Source organism: Pongo abelii, chromosome X (assembly GCF_028885655.2).
Source record: "Pongo abelii isolate AG06213 chromosome X, NHGRI_mPonAbe1-v2.0_pri, whole genome shotgun sequence".
In the NCBI taxonomy this organism is placed as follows: domain Eukaryota; kingdom Metazoa; phylum Chordata; class Mammalia; order Primates; family Hominidae; genus Pongo; species Pongo abelii.
In genome coordinates this window covers 116,063,729-116,087,279 of record NC_072008.2, presented here as the reverse complement: position 1 = coordinate 116,087,279, position 23,551 = coordinate 116,063,729, and the positions used below count along the sequence as shown (strand labels likewise).

At 37.1% G+C, this 23,551-nt stretch overlaps 1 protein-coding gene across 2 annotated transcripts in view; it reads left to right on the top strand.

Annotated features, from left to right (window-relative positions):
* AMMECR1 (AMMECR nuclear protein 1) overlaps positions 1–23,551 on the top strand; it is a 131,422-nt gene that overhangs the window by 93,007 nt on the left and 14,864 nt on the right. For both annotated transcript variants that reach the window (XM_054544134.2, NM_001135493.1), the window contains 1 exon segment: positions 16,060–16,174. In XM_054544134.2, coding sequence (XP_054400109.1) covers positions 16,060–16,174 — 115 coding nt within the window.

Below are 23,551 nucleotides of genomic sequence, written 5' to 3'. Positions count from 1 at the left end.
ATTCAGCTGTGAATCCATCTGGTCCTGGACTTTTTTTGGTTGGTAAGCTATTAATTATTGCCTCAATTTCAGGGCCTGTTATTGGTCTATTCAGACATTCAACTTCTTCCTGGTTTAGTCTTGGGAGAGTGTATGTGTCCAGGAATTTATTCATTTCTTCTAGATTTTCTAGTTAATTTGCATAGAAGTTTTTATAGTATTCTCTGATAGTAGTTTGTATTTCTGTAGGATCGGTGGTGATATCCCCTTGATCATTTTTTATTGCATCTATTTGATTCTTCTCTCTCTTCTTATTAGTCTTGCTAGTGGTCTATCAATTTTGTTGATCTTTTCACAAAACCAGCTCCTGGATTCATTGATTTTTTTGAAGGGTTTTTTTTGTGTGTCTCTATCTCTTTCAGTTCTGCTCTGATCTTAGTTATTTCTTGCCTTTTGCTAGCTTTTGAATTGGTTTGCTCTTGCTTCTCTAGTTCTTGTTTTTTTTGGAGACTGAGTCTGGCTCTGTCGCCCAGGCTGGAGTGCAATGGCGCCATCTCAGCTTACTGCAAGCTCCGCCTCCCGGGTTCACGCCATTCTCCTGCCTCAGCCTCCCAAATAGTGGGGACTACAGGCGCCCACCACCATGCGTGGCTAATTTTTTGTATTTTTAGTAGAGATGGGGTTTCACCGTGTTAGCCAGGATGGTCTCAATCTCCTGACCTTGTGATCCGCCCACCTTGGCCTCCCAAAGCACTGGGAATACAGGCGTGAGCCACTGTGCCCGGCTAGTGCTTTTAATTGTGATGTTAGGGTGTTGATTTTAGATCTTTCCTGCTTTCTCTTGTGGGCATTTAGTGCTATAAATTTCCATCTACACACTGCTTTAAATGTGTCCCAGAGATTCTGGTACGTTGTGTCTTTGTTCTCATTGGTTTCAAAGAACATCTTTATTTCTGCTTTCATTTAGTTATTTACCCAGTAGTCATTCAGGAGCAAGTTGTTCAGTTTCCATGTACTTATGTGGTTTTGAGTGAGTTTCTTAATCCTGAGTTCTAGTTTGATTGCACTGTGGTCTGAGAGACAGTTTGTTGTGATTTCTGTTCTTTTACATTTGCTGAGGAGTGCTTTACTTCCAAGTGTGTGGTCAATTTTAGAATAAGTGCGATGTAGTGCTGAGAAGAATGTATATGCTGTTGATTTGGGATGGAGAGTTCTGTAGATGTCTCTTAGGTCTGCTTGTTGCAGAGTCAAGTTCAGGTCCTGGGTATCCTTGTTAACCTTCTGTCTCGTTGATCTGTCTAATATGGACAATGGGGTGTTAAAGTCTCCCATTATTATTGTGTGGGAGTCTAAGTTTCTCTGTGGGTCTCTTAGGACTTCGTTTATGAATCTGGGTGCTCCTGTATTGGGTGCATATATATTTAGGACAGTTAGCTCTTCTTGTTGAATTGATCCCTTTACCATTATGTAATGGCCTTCTTTGTCTCTTTTGATATTTGTTGGTTTAAAATCTGATTTATCAGAGACTAGGATTGCAACCCCTGCTTTTTTTTTTGCTTTCTGTTTGCTTGGTAGATCTTCCTCCATCCCTTTATTTTGAGCCTGTATGCGTCTTTGCACATGAGATGGGTCTCCTGAATACAGCACACTGATGGGTCTTGACTCTATCCAACTTGCCGGTCTGTGTCTTTTAATTGGGGTATTTAGTCCATTTACATTTAAGGTTAATATTGTTATGTGTGAATTTGATCCTGTCATTATGATGTTTGCTGGTTATTTTGCCTGTTAATTGATGCAGTTTCTTCTTAGCATCGATGGTCTTTACAATTTGGCATGTTTTTGCAGTGGCTGGTACTGGTTGTTTCTTTCCCTATTTAGTGCTTCCTTCAGGAGCTCTTGTAAGAGAGGCCTGCTGGTGACAAAATCTCTCAGCATTTGCTTGTCTGTAAAGGATTTTATTTCTCCTGCACTTATGAAGTTTAGTTTGGCTGGATATGAAATTCTGGGTTGAAAATTCTTTTCTTTAAGAATGTTGAATATTGGCCCCTACTCTCTTCTGTCTTGTAGCCTTTAAGCTGAGAGATCTGCTGTTCCCTTTGTGGGTAACTGGACCTTTCTCTCTGGCTGCCCTTAACACTTTTTCCTTCATTTCAACCTTGGTGAATCTGACAATTATGTGTCTTGGGGTTGCTCTTCTCGAGGAGTGTCTTTGTGGTGTTCTCTGTATTTCCTGAATTTGAATGTTGGCCTGCCTTGCTAGGTTGGGGAAGTTCTCCTGGATAATATCCTGAAGAGTGTTTTCCAACTTGGTTCCATTCTCCCCATCACTTTCAGGTACACCAATCACACGTAGATTTGGTCTTTTCACATAGTCCCATATTTCTTGGAGGCTTTATTCGTTTCTTTTTATTCTTTTATCTCTAACCTTGTCTTCTCGCTTTACTTCATTAATTTGATCTTCAATCACTGATACCCTTTCTTCCACTTGATTGAATCGGCTCTTGAAGCTTGAGCATGTGTCACGAAGTTCTCGTGCCATGGTTTTCAGCTCCATCAGGTCACTTAAGGTCTTCTCTACACTGTTTATTCTAGTTAGCCATTTGTCTAATCTTTTTTCAAGGTTTTTAGCTTCCTTGCGATGAGTTTGAACATCCTTCTTTAGCTCGGAGAAGTTTGTTATTACCGACCTTCTGAAGCCTACTTCTGTCAACTCGTCAAAGTCATTCTCCATCCCACTTTGTTCCGTTGCTGGTGAGGAGCTGTGACCCTTTGGAGGAGAAGAGGTGCTCTGATTTTTAGAATTTTCAGCTTTTCTGCTCTGGTTTCTCCCCATCTTTGTGGTTTTATCTATCTTTGGTCTTTGATGTTGGTGACCTATAGATGTGGTTTTGGTGTAGATGACCTTTTGGCTAATGTTGATGCTATTCCTCTGTGTTTGTTAGTTTTCCTTCTAATAGTCAGGTCCCTCAGCTTCAGGTCTGTTGGAGTTTGCTGGAGTTCCACTCCAGACCCTGTTTGCTTGGGTATCACCAGCGGAGGCTGCAGAACAGCAAATATTGCAGAACAGCAAATATTGCTGCCTAATACTTCCTCTGGAAGCTTCGTCCCAGAGGGGCAGCTGCATATATGAGGTGTCTGTTGGACCCTACTGGGAGGTGTTTCCCAGTTAGGCTACACGGGGGTCGGGGACCCACTTGAGGAGGCAGTCTGTCCGTTCTCAGATCTCAAATGCCATGTTGGGAGAATGACTGCTCTCTTCAGAGCTGTCAGACAGGGACGTTTAAGTCTGCAGAAGTTGTCTGCTGCCTTTTCTTCAGCTATGCCCTGCCCACAGAGGTGGAGTCTAGAGGCAGTAGGCCTTGTTGAGCTCAGGTGGGCTCCGCCCAGTTCGAGCTTCCTTGCTGCTTCCTTTACCTACTCAAGCCTCAGCAATGGCGGATACCCCTCCCCCAGCCAGGCTGCTGCCTCGCAGATGCGTCTCAGACTGCTGCGTTAGCAGTGAGCAAGGCTGTGTGGGTGTGGGAGCTGCCGAGCCAGGCACGGGAGAGAATCACCTTGTCTGCCGGTTGCTAAGACCTTGGGAAAAGCATAGTATTTGGGCGGGGAGTGTCCCGCTTTTCCAGGTAGTCTGTCACGGCTTCCCTTGGCTAGGAAAGGGAAATCCCCCAACACCTTGCACTTCCCAGGGGAGTCAACACCCTGCCCTGCTTCAGCTTGCCCTCCGTGGGCTGTACCCACTGTCCAACCAGTCCCAATGAGATGAACCAGGTACCTCAGTTGGAAATGCAGAAATCACCCATCTTCTGCATTGGTCATGCTGGGAGCTGCAGACTGGAGCTCTTCCTGTTCGGCCATCTTGGCAACTCCCATTGCCCTTTTTTCATCCTCAAATGAGGCTATTTCCTTTCTGTATCTATTGTGGTGTTCCTAATATGTAGCATAGTACAGAATCAGCAATTGCCACTATTTCAGCAGCATATTTTGAAGCTTTTCCAACATATTTTATTACCCCATGTGCTCATCTCATGGAAACAAAAGTAAAGTAGGACCTTTTCAATGGGAGAATTAAATAACTTTTAAGGGTAATAGAATGGAAAACTATATAAGTAAAATTTTTCTTTGAAAACTAGGTTCTTTTTTTTTTTTTTTTTTTTAGAAAGAGAAAACTGGTTTTTATTACCTTGCCTATACTGACTACTAAAACATTTTTTTGATGATATAATTCTTTTTTTTTCTTTTTTATTATTATTATTATACTTTAAGTTTTAGAGTACATGTGCACAATGTGCAGGTTAGTTATATATGTATACATGTGCCATGCTGGTGTGCTGCACCCAAAACTAGGTTCTTAAGATATGACCAGACAAGAGATGAAGAGTTAAAATGTCCTTTTCTGTTTTATCAGGCTAATTTTAAACATGTTTGTTGAAAGGAGTAAAGTAAAACCTGTTCCAAGTTGAGATTGGAAAGTAGGTTTGCTTAAACTATGAGACTTTAGCAGTACATCAAGAATCACATATTTGACCTGAACTGAATCTACCCATGTCATTGTGCTATTTACTTGAAAACGAATGTTGAGATTATCTTGCCCTGAACAATTTTGTAGTTATACATGCACAACCAGAACATACAGTTGCTTTTACAATAGGGACAGATTCTCTATTTAGAGTTTGATAAAAGAGAACCAAATACTCTATTTTAAAAATGTATAGCCTTTCCCTTGAATAATCCTTTATGTAGCTCAGCAGCTAAGTAGAAATGATGGGACAGAATGGATGAACTGCAAGGTGAGACCAGCCCCTACTAGGAGTGTATAAGCAAGATGAGGAGGGAGTGGTGTGGACAAGAAACGTAGAGGAAGACAGTAGTTAAGACTGCATTCTCCACACTCACATAGTGTTGGTGCTCCGCTGCTCCCCCACCCTTATCTGCTTAATTTCTAAGTTCTGCTTGGCTTCAGCATGCTGACACGTGCCAGGTGCCTGTCAGTGCTGAGTTATGTTGGGCAGCTCACTGTTTCACTGTTTTAGTTATTCCCTCGTGCCCTAGGCATCATTTTCCTCTTTGCATCTTGAACATCTGCTCTGGAGTGTTATTGGATTATGTGAAAGAATGATGGAAAGATCAGTGAATTGGGGAAGTCAGGAGATGTCACTGATTTCTAAGTAGTTTTGTGACTTTGGGCATGCAGCTTTTTGCTCTTAGTTATCCCCAAAATCAAATGAAGGATGTAGACTAGATGATCTCTAAGCACTTCTAGCTGACATTTGGTTGACCCCATGACTTTAGGGGGCCTTGTTCTTGGAGGACACCTATTATGATTTCTAATATAATGTAGTATTGGCTTTGTCTATTTCATGGGGCTGTTTTGAGTTTCAGCTAGGATGAAAGATGTGAAGATGCTTTGGAAACTATTAAGAATCATATAAAACAAAAATGATATGAGTAGTGTAAAAGATTCTTTCCTCCAAAGATACCATATAGTGATAAAAATTAAAGTAATTCCATTTAAATGAATGTGAGGCCAATTACAGAGGCCATAAGAACAGACATGCAGTTATACTTACCATAGAGAAATATGCCATTTAAAAGCACACAGATCAAGGAATGATTCAATAAACATTGATTGGTTAGGCAGCTAGGCTGCGGGGATGAGGTACTCTACTTTTCTTCCTGATCCCCCTTGTGCTTGTCAAGTTTGAAAGAAACAGGCAGTGGATCATGTTCTTTTCTCTGTCACTATCACCCATCCACTCCCCGAAAGTTGGAATAGAACATTAAAACCTGTACAGAAGGGAATGGGTCATCTTGACCCAATAGCAGGGTATGAGAACATGAGGCCGCCTTGCATACTGGCTTGTCAGACTTGGCCTCGCCAGCACTAGGTAGCAGTGAAGGCAGCTGCTGTATGCCTTTGTCTTTGTGGTCCTCTTCTCTTCCTCCACCCCCATTCTGTTCTTTCATGTCCTTCTTGTGACCCTTTACTATTCTTTCTTCCTTACCTTACTAGAGTAGAAAAGAGGAGCACATACAAAAGGTGGGGAAAAGGAAGAAGAGAAAGGAAAATAAAGATTAAAAACTTTACAATGAGGTAGTGGGGAAGGTTGGGCTCCTCTCTCTCTCTTTCTCCTTCTCAGTATGACAGACTTGATAATTTTACTTTGTACCTCATCTTTAAGTTTGACTTCATTCTTTTCTTTAGTTACCTTTAGTCCCCGATCAGTGACATATGCAGAAAATTATAAACAGGCCGCATGATAGGAACCAGTATCCTGCCTCTCAGCAGACTTGTATCATCTAGGACTGGCAATAGTTTTAGAAAGGACAACTGAACCAGCCTAACATGACACATAAGTTAGAGTGACAACACATGTTTTGCAGTTTATAGAGTTCAATTAATAGATTTGATTGCCATGGAAAGAGGGAAGGAAAAGAATTGCATGACTCGTGTACTGAGTATGAGAGAGCTTATTCATACAGGTTGGAAAAGCAAAATTAAAAAATCAGAAACAGGCCCACCAGCCTAGATATGTCCAAAACTAGTACTTTGGTAACCTATTATGACTTCCAGCAGATTAAGTTTCAAACTGTGGAAAGGGCTTCGGAATAAGGGAAGGCTTAGCATCCCACTAATAAGGCTTATTAAGTTTAGATAAAACAGATGTTTTTCAATGGTAGCAGCTCTGAGTCACCAAGATCAAAATGGAGAAAGAAGAGAACAAAAACAAGCTAACACTTTCATTAAAAAGGTACTATTTTTCTTAGGCATTTTCAGAACCTGCTCACATTTATACTTAATACTTTCAGTTAAATCCTGTGAATGCAAGCATTAATTGGGGAAAAATTCCTTAATACTGATTAAATGTGTATACATTTATGTTGATTTGCTGACATTCTGAAAGTGGTACTATGAAAAGAGAATGGGATTTAGAGGCAAGCAGTCCTAATTTCATATGTCAGCTCTCTTACCTGTTCTTGTTTGTTTGTTTTTGTTTTTGTTTTGAGATGGAGTCTCACTTTGTTGCCTGGGCTGGAGTGCAGTGGTGCAATCTCAACTCACTGCAACCTCCACCTCCTGGGTTCAAGTGATTCTCCTACCTCAGCCTCCTGAGTAGCTGGGATTACAGGTGTCCACCACCATGCTCGGCTAATTTTTTTTGTATTTTTAGTAGAGACAGGGTTTCACCATGTTGGTCAGGCTGGTCTTGAACTCCTGACCTCGTGATCCGCCTGTCTCGGCCTCCCAAAGTGCTGGGATTACAGGCGTGAGCCACCACGCCTGGCCAGCTCTCTTACCTGTTTTTAGAACCATTGGCAAGTTACTTAATCTCACTGATCATCACTGAACCTCAGCTTCTTCCTCTACAAAATGGAGTTGTTTTGAGGACTAAACAACATAATGATGTATAGTACCTTACTCACCTTACTCACAGTAGGTACTTAGCAGGTATTGGCTTTTTGAGATTTTAAGTTGCTTTTGCTCATAGTGCCATGTCTAAATATCTTTGGACCAGTCTTCTAGAGCTTGATTAGGCGCTTTAGGCCATCCAAAGAGGGATGCACCTGAAAGATCCATTGTGGGGTGAGATAAAAATATTAGAAATTCTATTTATATCATTTTAGATAAAATATAAGAAAGTATTTAAACTCCACTAATGTTTAACATGTGGATTGACCCTGATGCTCTCCTTTGGTCCATGTTGGAGAGTCACTGTCATATACTCTAAATAAGGGATCCCGAGAAAAGTGTGAGATTTCTTGGTTTGGTGAGAGTTCATAGTGGCATGCACATTCTTTTGCTCACTTTAGGCATATTGTAACATATTTCAGTTTACATGTACCTAGTTAAGTAGATTTCTAGTTCTTAGTACAGGTTGAGCATCCCAAATCCAGAAATCTGAATTGCTCCAAAATCGAAAACTTTTGAATACCAATGTAACGCTTAAAGGAAATACTTCAGATCTCAGAATTTTGGATTTGGGATGTTCAACCAGTATAATGCAGATATTCCCAAATCACAAAAAAATCCCAAGTTTGAAACACTTCTAGACTCCAGCATTTTGAATAAGGGATTTTCCAACCTATATAATCTTCATCCTGTGGTTTCTTTGCAGGAATCTTCTTAAGCTGTTTGCCTATTGTGTGTAGGTCAGTTAAAGCTAGATAAACTAACCCACGCAGAATGGACAAGTGGCTTAGGAAGATTCCTGCAAGGAAAAAAATGGGTTGATGATAATAGTAATAATGCAAGGGCAAGAAAATGGTGAACTAGCTGACTCTTCTATGAGTTTCCTCTTAATTTAGCCAAGTCATGAAGTGAAAACAAAAATAATCGAATCAGATCTGACAAGATATCAGCCCCAAAACAACAAAGGATCAAGAACATTATTTAATTTATACTCACTGTCTTAATATACAAAGCCTACTCTAAGTATCATGCTTTGATATATTAGCCTATGATAGTAGTACAAGTATATACTTTATAAATATACATATTGAGGATGTGTGCTCAAACTTTTTTTAGTGATAAGAATACTCAATCAAAACTGTTTGGATCCTGGTGATGACAGACGACGTTGTCAGCCAATCCCCATGTGGTAGTGAGGACATGTCCTGCAGTTCTGAAGGGATTCTATGGTTTTTTTTAATTTAAAAAACGAAAAACTAATTTAAAAAAAAACAGCCTAGAGACTGCTATTTTAAATGAGGAAAGCAGTTGCTGCCTATGGAATCTCTCATCTCTCATTCTGTATCTGCTGCTTAGAAATTATTTTTCTTGTTTTTGTTTTGTTTTGTTTTGTTTTTTACCTAAGGATTTTGCTATAGTATGAATAGTAGGATAGAGAGTAATATATCTAAATCCATCAAACATGATTTAGGGAACTTTATTTCTTTATAAACATTTCTTCTACAGAAGTAAAAGAACAATTCCTGCCCAAAAGATTTAAAAACTGTAGTTCAAGAAAACTAAGAAACTGTTTCAAAGCAGCATATGAATCCCTGCCTGCAGGATAATGGAAACTCATGATGAAGATGTACCTTATTTGATGTAGATTTGTTTCTGAAAAAAATACATATTTTTTTTATTTCTGTAAAACTCCCTGTAACTCTGAGTCAGTTGGTAACCAGTAAACCAGTAGCAAATTGTAAAACAGATCTTTTCAAACTGAGCGCTAACCTGCTCTGATTCCTCTCAGCAGTCCTATAGCATGATTTTAACACGTATTTTATACATATCCATATATTATTTAGTAATCTATTCTTATATTCTCCATGGCTCTTTGCATAATAAAAAGCATATAGCGGGTGTTTAATACTTATTTTGAAAATGAAAGAAAATGAAATGAAAACACTAGAACCTGGAAAGGTAGTCATTATCCCCCGAGATGGCCACATTTAATTCCTAGAGAAGATAACTTGTTTAGTTCTTCCCATAGCACAGCTTAGTCCTGTGGCTCCCTTTCTTTCACCAGAGCCATAATATGGGGCAGCCCTGTGGACAGACGGATGATCAATCAGAGTTCTTTGACAGCCACTACTTATTGAGTAGGTTAGTAAAGGCACTTGTGCAGTTATTATTATTTTATTTGTTACAGTTGCTCCGTTAGGTGGGTACTGTTATGATCTCCATTTCATAAATGAGGAAATGAAGGCTGGCATAGATTAAGAGACTTGCCCAAATGTCACACAACTAACGTATAGTGGAGCCAGGATCCAAATGCAAGTATATCTGACTCCAGAACCCAAGCTGTTGGCCATTGTAATATGTTATGTTCTAGAGAACTGTGAAATAGTGCTCATTAATTAACGATTACTTCAATTTTACATTTTAGGAGCTATATTTATTGGCATAAGTCACAGAGAACTGTTGTTATACCTTGGAGACACACTTTTGATGGGTCTGGGGAAGTAATACTAATTTGGGATTGTAGACCAGGTTTCTAAATTCCAATTCAGTTCAAGAGGTGGTTCATTCAGTTTTGTAGTATATCTTAACTTAAGAGAACAAACGGGATGAGATCCCTGGAAATTTTGCCAGTCTGTGTGTTACACAGTCTCTTGAAGGTAGAGACAATCTCATATCTTCATATTTCCAAGCTTATAATTGTCAGTGGTCATATCGTAATCTTTTCCAAACCCACACATTTTTTTCTTGCCAAGGCCTTGAGAGCACTGTTGTTATGGTGTACAGTAACAAATGACCCAGTTATATTGAGTTTTAAAGATGAACCAGAGTCATAAAGAGAAAATTAAATTATATTCATTTTACTTTGGCAGATTTTCATCAGAAAAACATAATTTAAACAAAAATAGTTTCTAGTAGTTCATTTCTAAAAACAAGATAGAGTAAATCTAGAAACTCTGCAGAGAAAGCATTATGTAGACATTTTGTAGAGGGAAATAAGAAATACTTTCTGTATATACAAACATTTAGCCATCTGTTTCTTTATGTATCTTTTATTTTCCAGTTTTAGCTCTGCTCCACTAAATCAAATTCAGACCCAATTCTCTTAATTTAGAGGGGAGGAATTTGTGGCCTAGGAGGCAGATTCTGATGATACTTGCTGGTCCTCACAGCTGGCAGCTCACAGGGATTTTTCCCTTCCTGGTGGGCAGCTATGGCTATCTCATAGAGAGTAGAGGCTTTTAAGAATGCAAGATCAGAGCATTTCAGGAACTTTAATCAGAGGGCAGTAAGTGATAACACTCTAAAGCCTAAGTGAATCTCATAGGATAGAAGCCCGATAATATATATCAAAACCTACTGAACCTGTTGTCCTCCCTCTCCTCTCTCTTACTTTTCCATTCTCCCTTTCTTGCTTTGTCCTTGTTTCTTTGCATGTGTCTCTATTTGAGCCCTTCTAAGTGTCCCCCTTTTTTGTGCTTTCTTTGCCTCCTACTTCTTTTTTCAGCTTCTTGCTTTTCTCTTCCTTTCTTTTTACATATTCCTTTTTCCTTTTTCTTTCTCTCCTATCTTCTCTTCCTTTTGTTCCATCCCTTAGTTCTTTCCTCTATTCCCCATGAATTACCCATCATATCATATTAAGCATATATATTAAAATTAATAAATGTTAATGGTCATTGAGCAGCAAGAAGGTTTTATTTATTACTGTAAAAGGAAAACTATCTCCCAATTAAGTAACACTGTACATATAGCTTACAATTGAAACTTTTCTTTTGAGTAACAGCCCTGACCAGAATAAGGCACCTTTCCTCCTTCCTTAACCATAATTGTGTCTTTTGTTCTTCCTCTCTACCCTTAGGTTTGATGAATAGGCACATTTTTACATTTTGTTTTGTGTCCATTACTTCTTGAATTTTAGAAAGCTAAAATTGCTACTTAGTGAGAAAGAGAGGTAGATAATTTTTCAGATGTGGGTTTAGGATTCTAGTATTCTGAGTTTCTGGGGTTCAAACATGCCACTATGCATTCTATTCCAGAAGCTCTAGCAGGGAATGACAGAATATGGAATTTACTGGTGGTTCAAACCCCTCATGAAAAAACTGCTTTTAGTTTTAGACTAATACATGGTTGAATTGCTTCTCTTTGCCTGTCCAAACAGGGATTTTTAATTTGGGTTTTAATTACTTACTTGTCCTGAATAATAGTTATATGTAATATGAAGCCCCTTTCAGTTTGATAACTTTCCAGCAGTTAACCAATTAAGGTCAGCAATATTTTAGAAAGTGAATGAACAAGTGAGCGAATGACTAGACAGAGTCCCTTAAATTATTTCTGTTACATGCTCTATCGTTTACGATGAGCCTTGTAATATCTAAGGTTTTGCCTCTTTTCAGCGACTTTTTTTTCTTTTTAGCATAGTTTCCAGGCACTGTCACAAACTCTTTGGTTCTTTCATAGCTAAACTCTTAATATCTTTTCTTAAAATGTTCATTTTTATTAAAGTACTATATAACATTATATATTAACTTTGACAAATGTTAATGTTCCTTCTCAATTAGGTGAGGTGTATTCTTGAGAAGGTGCCAATTTGAATTGAATATATTTGAATTTGATATGTGAACTAAACTGTAATTGTTTAAAGCTTACCCATCCATCGTATGGGTGATGGAGCAGCTGACTGGTTTTATATGTAAGTATTTTGTTTTGTTTTTCTAGCAATATTTAAACATTAGAAAATGATTTCCTATTCTAACAAAGAGAAATTCATATGAATTTACTTACAGGACCCCCTTGTCAGTTCCTTAGACTGCCTAGAATTTAAATTGGCAGATACTACTTTGGTATAAAATGCTTTCTATGGACAGTATTAATATTTTAAAATTTGTTTTACTCCTGCAGATTTCCAGTAGACAGGAAGTCTAGCTCTGTTTACCCTTTGGCTACTAATGAGTGCTACTGAATGATTATTTATCATCTTTAGGTAGAGGTACCACAGGTATGAGATCAGAATTGCCAAGTAAGGCAAGCATTTAATTTTAAAATTTGAAAACAAATCCATGCAAAGGTGACAACTAAAGTATAAATACTAGAAAGAACTTTGGACTTGAGTCAGAAAATCTCGGTTGTATCCCTACCCTTGTCATTAACTTAGCTGAGTCACCTTGAGTAAGTAACTGCCCAACTCCAGATTACAGTATTCTCTCTAAAAGCACAATTTCAACATTGCGTATTCTAAAGAGAGCTTGGTTAAGGAAAGCTTGGTTGAGGAAAGCTGACTCTTGTTGTTTATCAGCTATCCACACCAGCCTGGCAGCTCTGAGGTCAGTCTCCAGCTGTATTTTCATCTTTTTGTAATCCCTTAAATCCTTGCTAGGCTTTCATTGCTAGTTCATTTCCCTAGAAATTTACATTTAGAGACATTGAGGACTTCCTACCTTTGTAATTTTTCTGTGTTCATGAATTTAATGAAAAATTACTTAGAGCTGGCTAAAAAATGCAAGAATCAAAAGTCTTGTTTAAATGTCTCTAAAATCAGACTATTCCCATCATGACTAACAACCTTTACCATTTCAGAGCTTTGAAATCAGTATGTTTGAATCTTGACATGGTGAGGCACCATTGTCATTTTATCCTATTCATTGTTCTAGCATTTTCCTACTAACTCCTTGTTCTAAACATTTTTCTTTTTTTTTAAGCCTAGAATGAGTGAACAACAAGGCTCCATGTCATGAGAAAAGCATTGTAGCCTGATCCTCACTTATGTTTTAGGTATTTGAAAATTACATTGATTTCAAATAGTTTGAATTGCATTGAGCTAAAACTTATCTTTTATTGGTCTGCTAGGAAATGAACAAAATGATAATTTGCCTCAAAAGTATTGAGAAATTAACTGTATAGTGACTTCAGCATGTGTATTTTTAAAATGAAAAAGCTAGAGCTAGGTACAAAATGTGCTTCATTAAAGGAGGTCTAGCACTATATTCAAAAGGTCAAACAACAAATATTGGTGTGGATGTGGAGAAACTGGAACTCATACATTGCTGCTGGGAAAGTAGAATCATGCAGCCATTGTGAGAAATAGTTCGTTGATTCCTCAAAAAGTTAAAGGTAGAATTACCTTTATGATCCAGCAGTTCCACTCCTAGCTATCTACCCAAGAGAAATGAAAACATACATCCACATTAAAACTCATACATCAATTCCCTAGCAGCATTATTTAAAATAGCCAAAAAGTGGGAACAGCCCAAATGTCCATCAACCCATGAATAGGTAACAAAATTTGGTGTATCCATACAATGAAATATCATTAGGCAATGAAAAGAATGAAGTACTGATACATGCTACAACATGGATGAAATCTCAAAAATATGCTAAGTGAAAGAAGCCAGACGCTAAAGGCAATATATTGTATGATTTCATTTATACAGAGTGTCCAGAATAGGCAAATCCATAGAAACAAAGTAGATTAATGGTTTCCAGGAGCTGGGAGTGGTGCCAATATGCAGTGACTGCTATTGGGTACGTGGTTTCTTTTAAGGATGATGAAAATGTTCTAATATTGCGTAATGGTGATGGTTGCACAACTGTGAATATACTAAAAGCCATTGAATTATGTACTTTAAAAGGGTGAATTTTGTGGTATGTGAATTATATCTCAATAAAAGTGTTATGGATTAAAAACATTAGTGACTGTATTACTATAACTATTTGAAATTATAAAAGTATATTTAAATTACATTTTATGCCAGGACTAGGGGCGGGGGGAATGGGGAGTTAGTGTTTAATGGGTACAGAGTTTCAGTTTGGAAAGATGAAAAAGTTCTGGAGATGGAAGATAGTGATAGATACCCTACAAATATATTTAATTTTACAGAACTATATACTTAACAATGGCTAAAATAGTAATTTTATGTTATGTATATTTTACCACAGTAAAAAAATCCATAACCCCCTAAAATTATATTTTATATTATTCTAATGAATAATGTGTCTTTTACTCTCTTTTTCTTCTTTTAACAGTAAAACTGAAAATGTGATTGGCCTTTTGTTTTTTATGCATATAATTCTTCTGGTCTGTGTTTTAGAACTTCTTTCCTGTGTGGCGTTGGGGGGTGCGGGTGGTTACACACACACGTCTTTATCTTGGCTTTGAATGAGAACTTGGAAGTATTTTTTAAAACTTTTATTTGTCAGTAGGAAAATAAAAGAAGCCAAACCATAGGAAATTTACGTCATTAAATTATAAAATAGTGAAATGCTGTTCTCAGAGTATGAATTATCACAGATTTCCTGATTTTCTTGGTTAATCTTGGCTTCTTGAATGGGAAAAACATATATACTTTTATACATATATAACATCTATATATCTTCCTGTAAGCATTTTCCTTTGTATAGCAGGATAAAATGAGCACCAAAATGTGGTGGAAATATAAAAACGCAGTGGATGAGCTTCAAAATGCAAACAAAGGGATGGGAAAATGAAAAAAAGAAAATTCATCAGTGAGAAAGTCACTGAAAAAGGAATTAAATTCTTTCCAAGTCTATGGAACTATGTTATGACCCAAGCAGTTTGTAGAGTCTGAGTTTGTAACCTCTGAGGATTAATCCATGGAAATATTTCTAAGCCTGGCTACTATCTAGGACATTTGAAGATGGATGTTATGAATACCAGTAGTGCCATTAATATAGTAGGCAATCAGAGGTATGTTTGTTTTTCTTGATCAGGAAGTGGTTTCTTTTAAAAGTACAAGGAACACACACTCTGTGTGTGTGTGTGTGTGTGTGTGTGTGTGTATTTTCTATTCCGTTGCAGGAAGAATTATGGTTTTTCCACATTTTACAGTGGGGTTTTCTAGAGTTTGGCACTATGATACACTACACTTGATTACAGGATCCAATCAGAGTTGATGTACTCAGAAATTCATTGACGTGATTAATGGTCTCCTAATCATACTTTTATTTCCTAGATTAGCCCTGTTTCCTGTAGTTTCATAATTTTTGAGTCATATGTTAAATTATCCTTTATAGGGGGCCTGAAATTCTTATGAGTATTTTTAGTCTATAATTTGCATGATTATTTCCATTTTCTTTGTTTTTTTTTAATTGAAGAAAATGAAATTTCGATCTTCCTTTGAATTCTTTGAGTGCTGTTCTATGGTGACTGGCCTTCCTAGTATAATCTTTTTTAAAACAATATTGTGTATATGTGTGTGTGTTTGTATACATATATATGTATACATACACATACACATATACACACACACATAAATATATAATTTATTTTCACTGCCACCAGCACTAGATCCAGAAATCTTCCTACAAGTTTCCACTAGTCTAGTTTTTATTCTTCTCAAAAGCAAAATAAAACATTCTTAGATTCTACAAGTAGCAGGGAAAGACATCAGGAAATGGCTGTACAGGAAATGTAATTGATAATTCACTCTTTACAATTGAAGTGGTCACAAGATTGGCTAGCAAACACAATCTATTAAATGAAAAAAAGGTGACTTCTAAAATCTTTGGGGAATTTGAATACATTTGAAGCTTGTTGGTACCTTTGACAGCTTACTGATTCTTTTTGAAACTCTTACCTTTTTCAAACAATTGTTTGCATTTGAAATTGGGAACTTTCATATCCAGTGATTGCTTTAATATTTGCTTTGTTTTTTTAACAGTGCCCTTAAAGATAGCCGTTTTCCCCCAATGACAAGGGATGAGCTGCCACGGCTTTTCTGCTCAGTGTCTCTGCTCACTAACTTTGAAGATGTCTGTGATTATTTGGACTGGGAGGTAAGATTATAGAAAAATTTTTAAAGAAAAATGAAGGTAACTCTTGAGGAGATGTTAAAAATTAGGCCCAGAAAATAACTCTTTCAGCCCATTCTCTATTGTAATGGAGGTCGAGAGTAACATGGATGAATAAACCTCACAACTGAACGAGATATAAGTAAATGAGTTTTTTAAAGGACAAAGTGCCACGTGTTGTTATAATCCCCAAACTGAATTTGGTTTTCATTTTTCTCCTACTACCTCACCAAAGCACCTCATAAAAGCTGTTAATAAGTAATAAGAAGGACTGACTGGAATTTATTTCTCCTCTTATTTTCATTCTGGTGCACTCTGGTATAACCGCCACTAAGTAATTAGTTGGTCAGAGGATACATCTCAGAAACAGGAAGAAATAGTTAGGATAATACACCATTTGGGGGAATCAGCTTGTGATAATAACAAGGTATTGATTAACTAGAGTTAAATAATGTGAATTCATTCTTGGCTACCTTAGTTTATACACTTAAACACTCTAACAAATAATACTAAGGTTATTTCTAGGGTATCTCTGTGCATTGCTATTGTTAGAGTAGCTTATATTGATCATATTTTTATTCTTTTTTAGTACGTGGGGTTGGCTAACATTGTTAGTGAAGTTCAGAGGTTCTCACCATGATTTGCTTTGGTGGCTGGGAGGAGATGTTGAGTGTAGGTCTATTGGGTCTATGAAATTTTACACACAAGCATGCCCATATTACTGAATGCCTGTTGTATTCCAGGCAATGTGCTCCATGTATAAAACTGGTAAGATTTGGTTCCCACCATGAAGCATCTCATAATTTAGTGGCGAGTAAATGTGTATAGAAAGTATGAAGAAATAAGTGCTATGAGAATGAAACAATGGGAACTCAGTGATAAACATAACATTCTCTCTCACACATAACTCATAAATGGCATTATTGTATCCTTATGACAGATTTTAATTCTTCTGCTGTTTTAGAAGGACCATCCCCCATAGTAACTGGACTATTCTGCCTTGGGGACAGATCACTGTCTTCACAGTTTATTAGACTTGAATTTAATTTTGGCTTTGCCCTGATTCCTTGTGAGACTTCGAACAATTTACTTACTCCACTGCAATTCGGTTTTCCAATATACAGAATAAGACATTTATAAGGTTCTTCATTTGAAAAAAAATCTCTATCATATAAATTATTGTTGTTATACCAGAGCTATTTAAAAAGTTTTCGGGGGTGGGATGAAAAAAAAACTTTTCTACAGAGAGTACAATGCAAGAGTCCCCTCTGGGTTTTGTGATAAGATTTTCTGGAGCATTATCAGAATATGAACACATCTTAGGACTTTTGCAAAGGAAGAAATAAAATAAATGTATACTGTTGTTCCTACCAAAGTTGGAATGTAGAAAACCTTTTGTAAACTTGAAATTTCTAATTTATTATTTTCTATAAGTTTGTTGTTCTTACTTGATTTTTCTTAAAGAGAAGTCTACAAGTATTATGGAAATATTCCTTAGTACTTTATTTTTAAACAGCCCCAAATCATGTTCCCTATTTATTAACATATATTATAGTCTGGGTGGTTCTTTTACTGTTTTAAGGCTGCTGTTTCCTCTTCCGCAGCCAGATTTACTTTTGCTTTCTGGATTGCAGGGTGTTGTGTATGTAGTAGTGGGGGTGAGAGTGATTATATGGGAAAAGCCTGAGATCCAAGGGGGATGACCAAGCTACAAGAACACTTCTACTCTTGCAGCTACTGAGTTGGAAGTACAGTTCTGGCATGTGTGTTTCTGTGTGTGTGCATGTGTGTGTGTCACAAACATGAACATACTAGTATTACATAAATGTGTGTGCATGTGTTTTGGGGGAAGGAAAAAGGGAAGAATCCAACAGCTGTTACATAGGCATGGTTAAGCACCGAGTACATCATCATCATCTTTAGCCCAGTTAAAGCACTGTCTACCGCTAAAATTAACCTTGATATTATTGGACTATTATGTCCAAAAGATACATCAGCTTTCTGTTTGTTAGGAGAGTGGGATGTAGAGCCCTTAAGAAGTAGTACTGTGTACTCTATTATATACTCTTTCAAGGCATATTTATCCTCTTTGGTCACCATCTGCCAGCCTGAATTTCCAGAAGATTCTATATTGTTCCTACTTGGTATTGTGTATTTAATATATTTTAGGGGGCTTAAATATTAATTTCTATTAAGTATTAGTTCCCAATTGAAGCAAAAAATACACTTTTTTTTTTTTTTTTTTTTTTTTTTTTTTGAGACAGAGTCTTGCTCAGTCGCCCAGGCTGGAGTGCAGTGGCGTGATCTCGGTACACTGCAAGCTCCGCCTCCTGGGTTCACGCCATTCTCCTGCCTCAGCCTCCTGAGTAGCTGGGACTACAGGCGCCCGCCACCATGACTGGCTAATTTTTTGTATTTTCAGTAGAGATGGGGTTTCACCGTGTTATCCAGGATGGTCTCAATCTCCTGACCTCGTGATCCACCCACCTCGGCCTCCCAAAGTGCTGGGATTACAGGCGTGAGCCACCGTGCCTGGCCCACATTTTTTTTTTTTTTTTTAACTTTTAATATACAAGTATTTGAAAATGAATTAGTTACTGTTAGAATGGCTATGCTAAGAGGAAAAGCCCATCCTTTTCAGTTAGTTCATCATTGTTTCAGGTATTTGGCAGAAGAGAAATTTGTGTACAGAGTAAGGGTGGAAATTATATTTTTAAGTACAAGAATGTGATTTGGTCTTAAAAAAATATGTACCTTACTGAGTGATTGAAAATGGAGTAATAGTATTGTGGGCATGATATTCTAAGGGTTATCCTTAATGATTCTGAAAAAGCATTACTAAACACAGAATGCCAAAATAGAATTAAAGGCATTAAAAAATTATACATTGACACAATTTCACTTCTAGGTATATACCCAAAAGAATTGAAGTGTTGAAACAAAAACTTGTACATGAATGTTCATAACAGCGCTGTTCACAATAGCCAGAAGGTGGAAACATCCCAAATATTTATCAGCAGATGAATGGATAAATAGAATATGCCACATTCCGTATGATTCCATTTATGTGAGATATCCAGAATGAGCAAATCCATAGAGATAGAAGGCAGATTAATAGTTGCTAGGGGCTAGGGGGAGGGGTAAATGGGAAGTGACTACTTAATGGTACAGGGTTGCCATTTGGAGTGGTGAGAAAGTTCTGGAACCAGATAGTGGTGGTGGTTGTACAACATTGTGAATGTATTTAATACCACTGAATTGTACACTTTAAAATTGTTAAAATGGCAAATTTTATGTGTATTTTACAATAAAAATGGAAAATAAACTTTATACATATATTCTGTTCATAATAGCAATTTTAATTTATCAAAGAAGAAAATTTTTTAAATTAAAAACGTATAATGAGAGAAATGTGAGTCATTTATACACCATTCTGAGAATAACTACTGTTAACATTTTGGAATATTTCTTTCCATTATCTTTTATATATTATACTAAGACTTTTTAAAATTTTTTTTCCATTCTTTATCTGTCTTTGTATCAATAAATCTGCATATTTGGTTACATAACAGATCATATTGAATATACAATCACTATTTAAAAGATTGTGGGGAAGTCTTTATGGTTTATCTTTGTATGTAAGTAAATTATATTTTGAATTTCCTTTTTGAGAAGTCAGTCTATATTATGAAAGTATATGCTTCACGAGAATTTTCACACTAATAGGTACAACTTTTCTTCCAAGAAAAAATATCCTATTCACCATAAGTATGCAATTTTAACCTGAAATGTGAAGTCCTGTATATATTTATGCCACAGGGGAAAACAAGATTATTACAGAATTTTAATACAGAATGTTAAAGTTGAAGATAGATAATGAGCATGTTTTATACAAACAGAAGCTTCTAACATAGCACTTTTCTGGTGGAAGTACAGTTTGAGAATTGACCCCCACTGGTTAAGGGTGTTACTGCAGTGGAATTCCTAATTAAAGGGATGAAAATGCCCAGATCAAAGCAGGAAGAGGGCAAAGTCTAGAAGTCCCAAAGCATAGAGGTAGATATCTTCGCTACCAAGACAGACATCCCTGTGGTCATGAGGATGAGGAACGTGACCACAACCAGTGGTAATAGCCACCTAGTTTTCAGATGATCAGGAAACAAATGAATTGCCACGCGTCTGGCTACCATCTTACTGTCTTTTTCACGCAAGGTTTTTAACTCGGTCTATTTGGGAACTTTCTTTTGATAACATGTCTCTAATTTTATAATGGGAGTTAGTAGGAAAGTAGGACTTACTTTAGACCTTGTTTTAGGAGCTAGAGTGCTTCTCTTTGATAATGTGAGGGATGTTTGACAAATGGTTTTACAAATGGATGTAATTAATTTCAAGTCAATATTGAATTGATAGACTAATCAATAATGCTTCCATATGTTCTGTTTCCTCAGAATAGTAATTATAACATTTAAAATAAATGTTTATGGGTAGCCTCTGAAGGAATCTGGGCAGTCATTAAAAATAACAGCCATCCACAAAAGGCAGTAAGGACAAATTAGAGCAGTGGCCCCACCCTTCCAAGAATAACTGATCATTGCCCACATCATGATGTACTTATTGCCCTAGTAGGTATGAGAAGGATGAAGAGTGAATAATTTGGGGAAAAATTTCATTAGGTGATAAATTGGAATGTCTACCTGCAAGGCTAAAATGGTTGTTAAATGAGGAAAATTGCTCCCCTAGATAAATCTGACATGATATGCCTTGTGTTTGAACACAGAAACTCATCACCATTGTTCTGTGTTCTTCAGTTGACATCATTCTCTTAATTCTGAATGACAGGGTGATTGACAGACATGGTGCTTTGTAAAGAAAGAAAAACTCATGCAGCATGTTAGAGCCTGCCAAAATGACATAGCCTGGAACTGGTAGAGATAAACTGTTTGAGAGCCATGTTTCCTTTTTAAAAATCTCAAAGGATATAAAACCAGACATTACAATGGACTAGAGCTTGACTTGAGGGGTGATTCTGTGTGTGTCACCTCATAGCTGCTCATTTTCAGGATGATATAAATGAATAAACTTTTTGTTTGTAGAAGAATTCATATAACAAGTATGTTACCAGTGATTTTGTGGAAGCTAATGTAGCAATTTGCTGACAGAAGTCAAAATATTTTCTAAATTGTAATCAAGCGTCTTTTACTTCTGTGCTTTAGAGACAAGATCACTTGAAGGCATGAAGTAAAAATATTCTCTGTATTCTAAAGTAACTCCTTAGATCAGATTTCAAAAGATTAATGACATTTTCACCAACCAGTAGTCACTTTCTCCTATATCTGCCTACCTGGATCACTGGTATCTCACTTGGTCTATACAGCTGTCACCTGGGCAATACACTGTGGTCCCAAGACAGACTGTTCCATTGGAGCACACAATACATACATGGAATCAACCCATGCTGGGTGGGGCTGGCCAGCACAGTTCTTGTATGATGCCAAAAATCTGTCCCTGGACTATAAAGCTATACCTCAGGCCCCTGATCTCACTCTGTCCCTAAAGTACCAAAGCATCTGTCATTGTACTTGAGCCTCGTTGGACTCCTGGTACTCAGAAAGCTGTGTTTCACTTTAAAAGCAGCCTCCAAAGCACACCTCTTGAGTGATCACAGCTCAATTCTGACGTGTTCAGTTGCAGTTAATAATAGGGTGCTTTTGTAACAATCTTCGTGAGAGTAAACAGATGAGATGAATAAATTGGCTACCATCATTATCTCCCACATATTTTAGAAGTTAATGTTCTTTCACCCTCACTCCCCCCTTAAAGGTTTACATTTTTTAGCTCCTCTTAATGTGCCACTGAAAACAGAGTTCCCATTCATACACAGATGGTAAGCATGACTCATGAAGTCACCCAGCGAAATGACTTCTAGTTGTATATGTTCTGTTTCCCCTCTTGGTTAGTTTTTCCCAACTATGATATACACCATGTTTTTTCTCTCTTCTAACTTAAAAAATATGAGCTTCATATATCCAGGAAAATGCTTTTCACATCACATATTTTCCCAGGGACGTTGAGTTTTTTAATAAGATGTCACTATCATTAAGATTAGTCCTTTCTTGATGCTCTACTTTAAATGTTTTTTTTTTTTAAAGTGCTGTGGCGCACTGGGAAAGGAAGGCTTCAGGCTTCCTGGCCATCTAGAAAGAGTTTGCTGTGCATCAACAAGTCAATGTATAAGAAGCCTAGTGGGGAAGCAAGCTGTACAAAGTAAAGTAACTTCTTAGAAGGTGATTTAATGCATACAAATTTCCATTAGCTGTTTGTTCCCTTAGCAAAATGGGCTGCTGATTAGTCCCTTCTCAGGCTGCCTCAAGTTGTCTCCAGCTTTACTCGCAGCATGTTTATTGGTTGGAGGGAGTTAGCCTGCTGCTTCCCCGGAATTCCGTAAACTCCCTGCCCCTTCCCTAGTACTTTTGTTATAGCCTATTATTTCATGTATGGTTTGCCTGTGTGTGTGTCCCCAGCATTTAATTAAAAGAATGCTGAATTTTGGGAATAAGGAGACCTGGGTTCTGTTCCTGACTGCCACTGCCCAGCTCTGTGACCTTTCTGGGCCTCAGTTTCTTCAGGAACCTGAAGAAGTTGGACTAAGTGATACCTAAGATCTCTTTGGACTCTGACAGAATGTGATTCTGTGACATACTCCTTTTTAAAAGATGGCTTCTGTTTCATCGTCCAGAGAATGAATCACCACTAGCCATTTAGAAGTCTTAAGAAGAGGTCCCTAACTTTCAAAGTGGCCATTGCCAAGTTAAATGTAGGCAACAAATGTGAAAAACAGTCCAGTTTTTAAGTTGTACCTTCTAGATTTCCTGTTCACAAAAAGAATTCCCTTTAGGAAGAAAAATGCTCTAAGCCATTAATGTCTCCATTTAATTACTGTATCATCCTGTTTTAAGTCAACATTATATATTTAAGTCTAAATTAGGCAAATACATTAGGGAGCGATTATTCACTTTATGAATACGTATTTTGCTTTGTAGAAGAACTCACTATAGAATTTTATTGTTTTCCTCTTGACTTTAAGATTAATTCATTTATGTAAACTCAACCCACATGTAACTTTTTAGGAACAAATTTCTTTTGTGGACTAAGTTAAACTGTATTGAGTCAGATACTCAATGTACAGTTCTAATGAATACAATTTTATTTTTCTTAATTTCTTATTAGGCAAACAGCATTATTTCATATTAGGCATGTTTGCTAAGAGGTGATTTCTTCCCCGCTGCCCGCCCTGTCCCCACTAGCCTTTGGAAAGTAAACTAAGTCACATCTCTAGGTTTTGAGAAAATTTTATAATTTTAG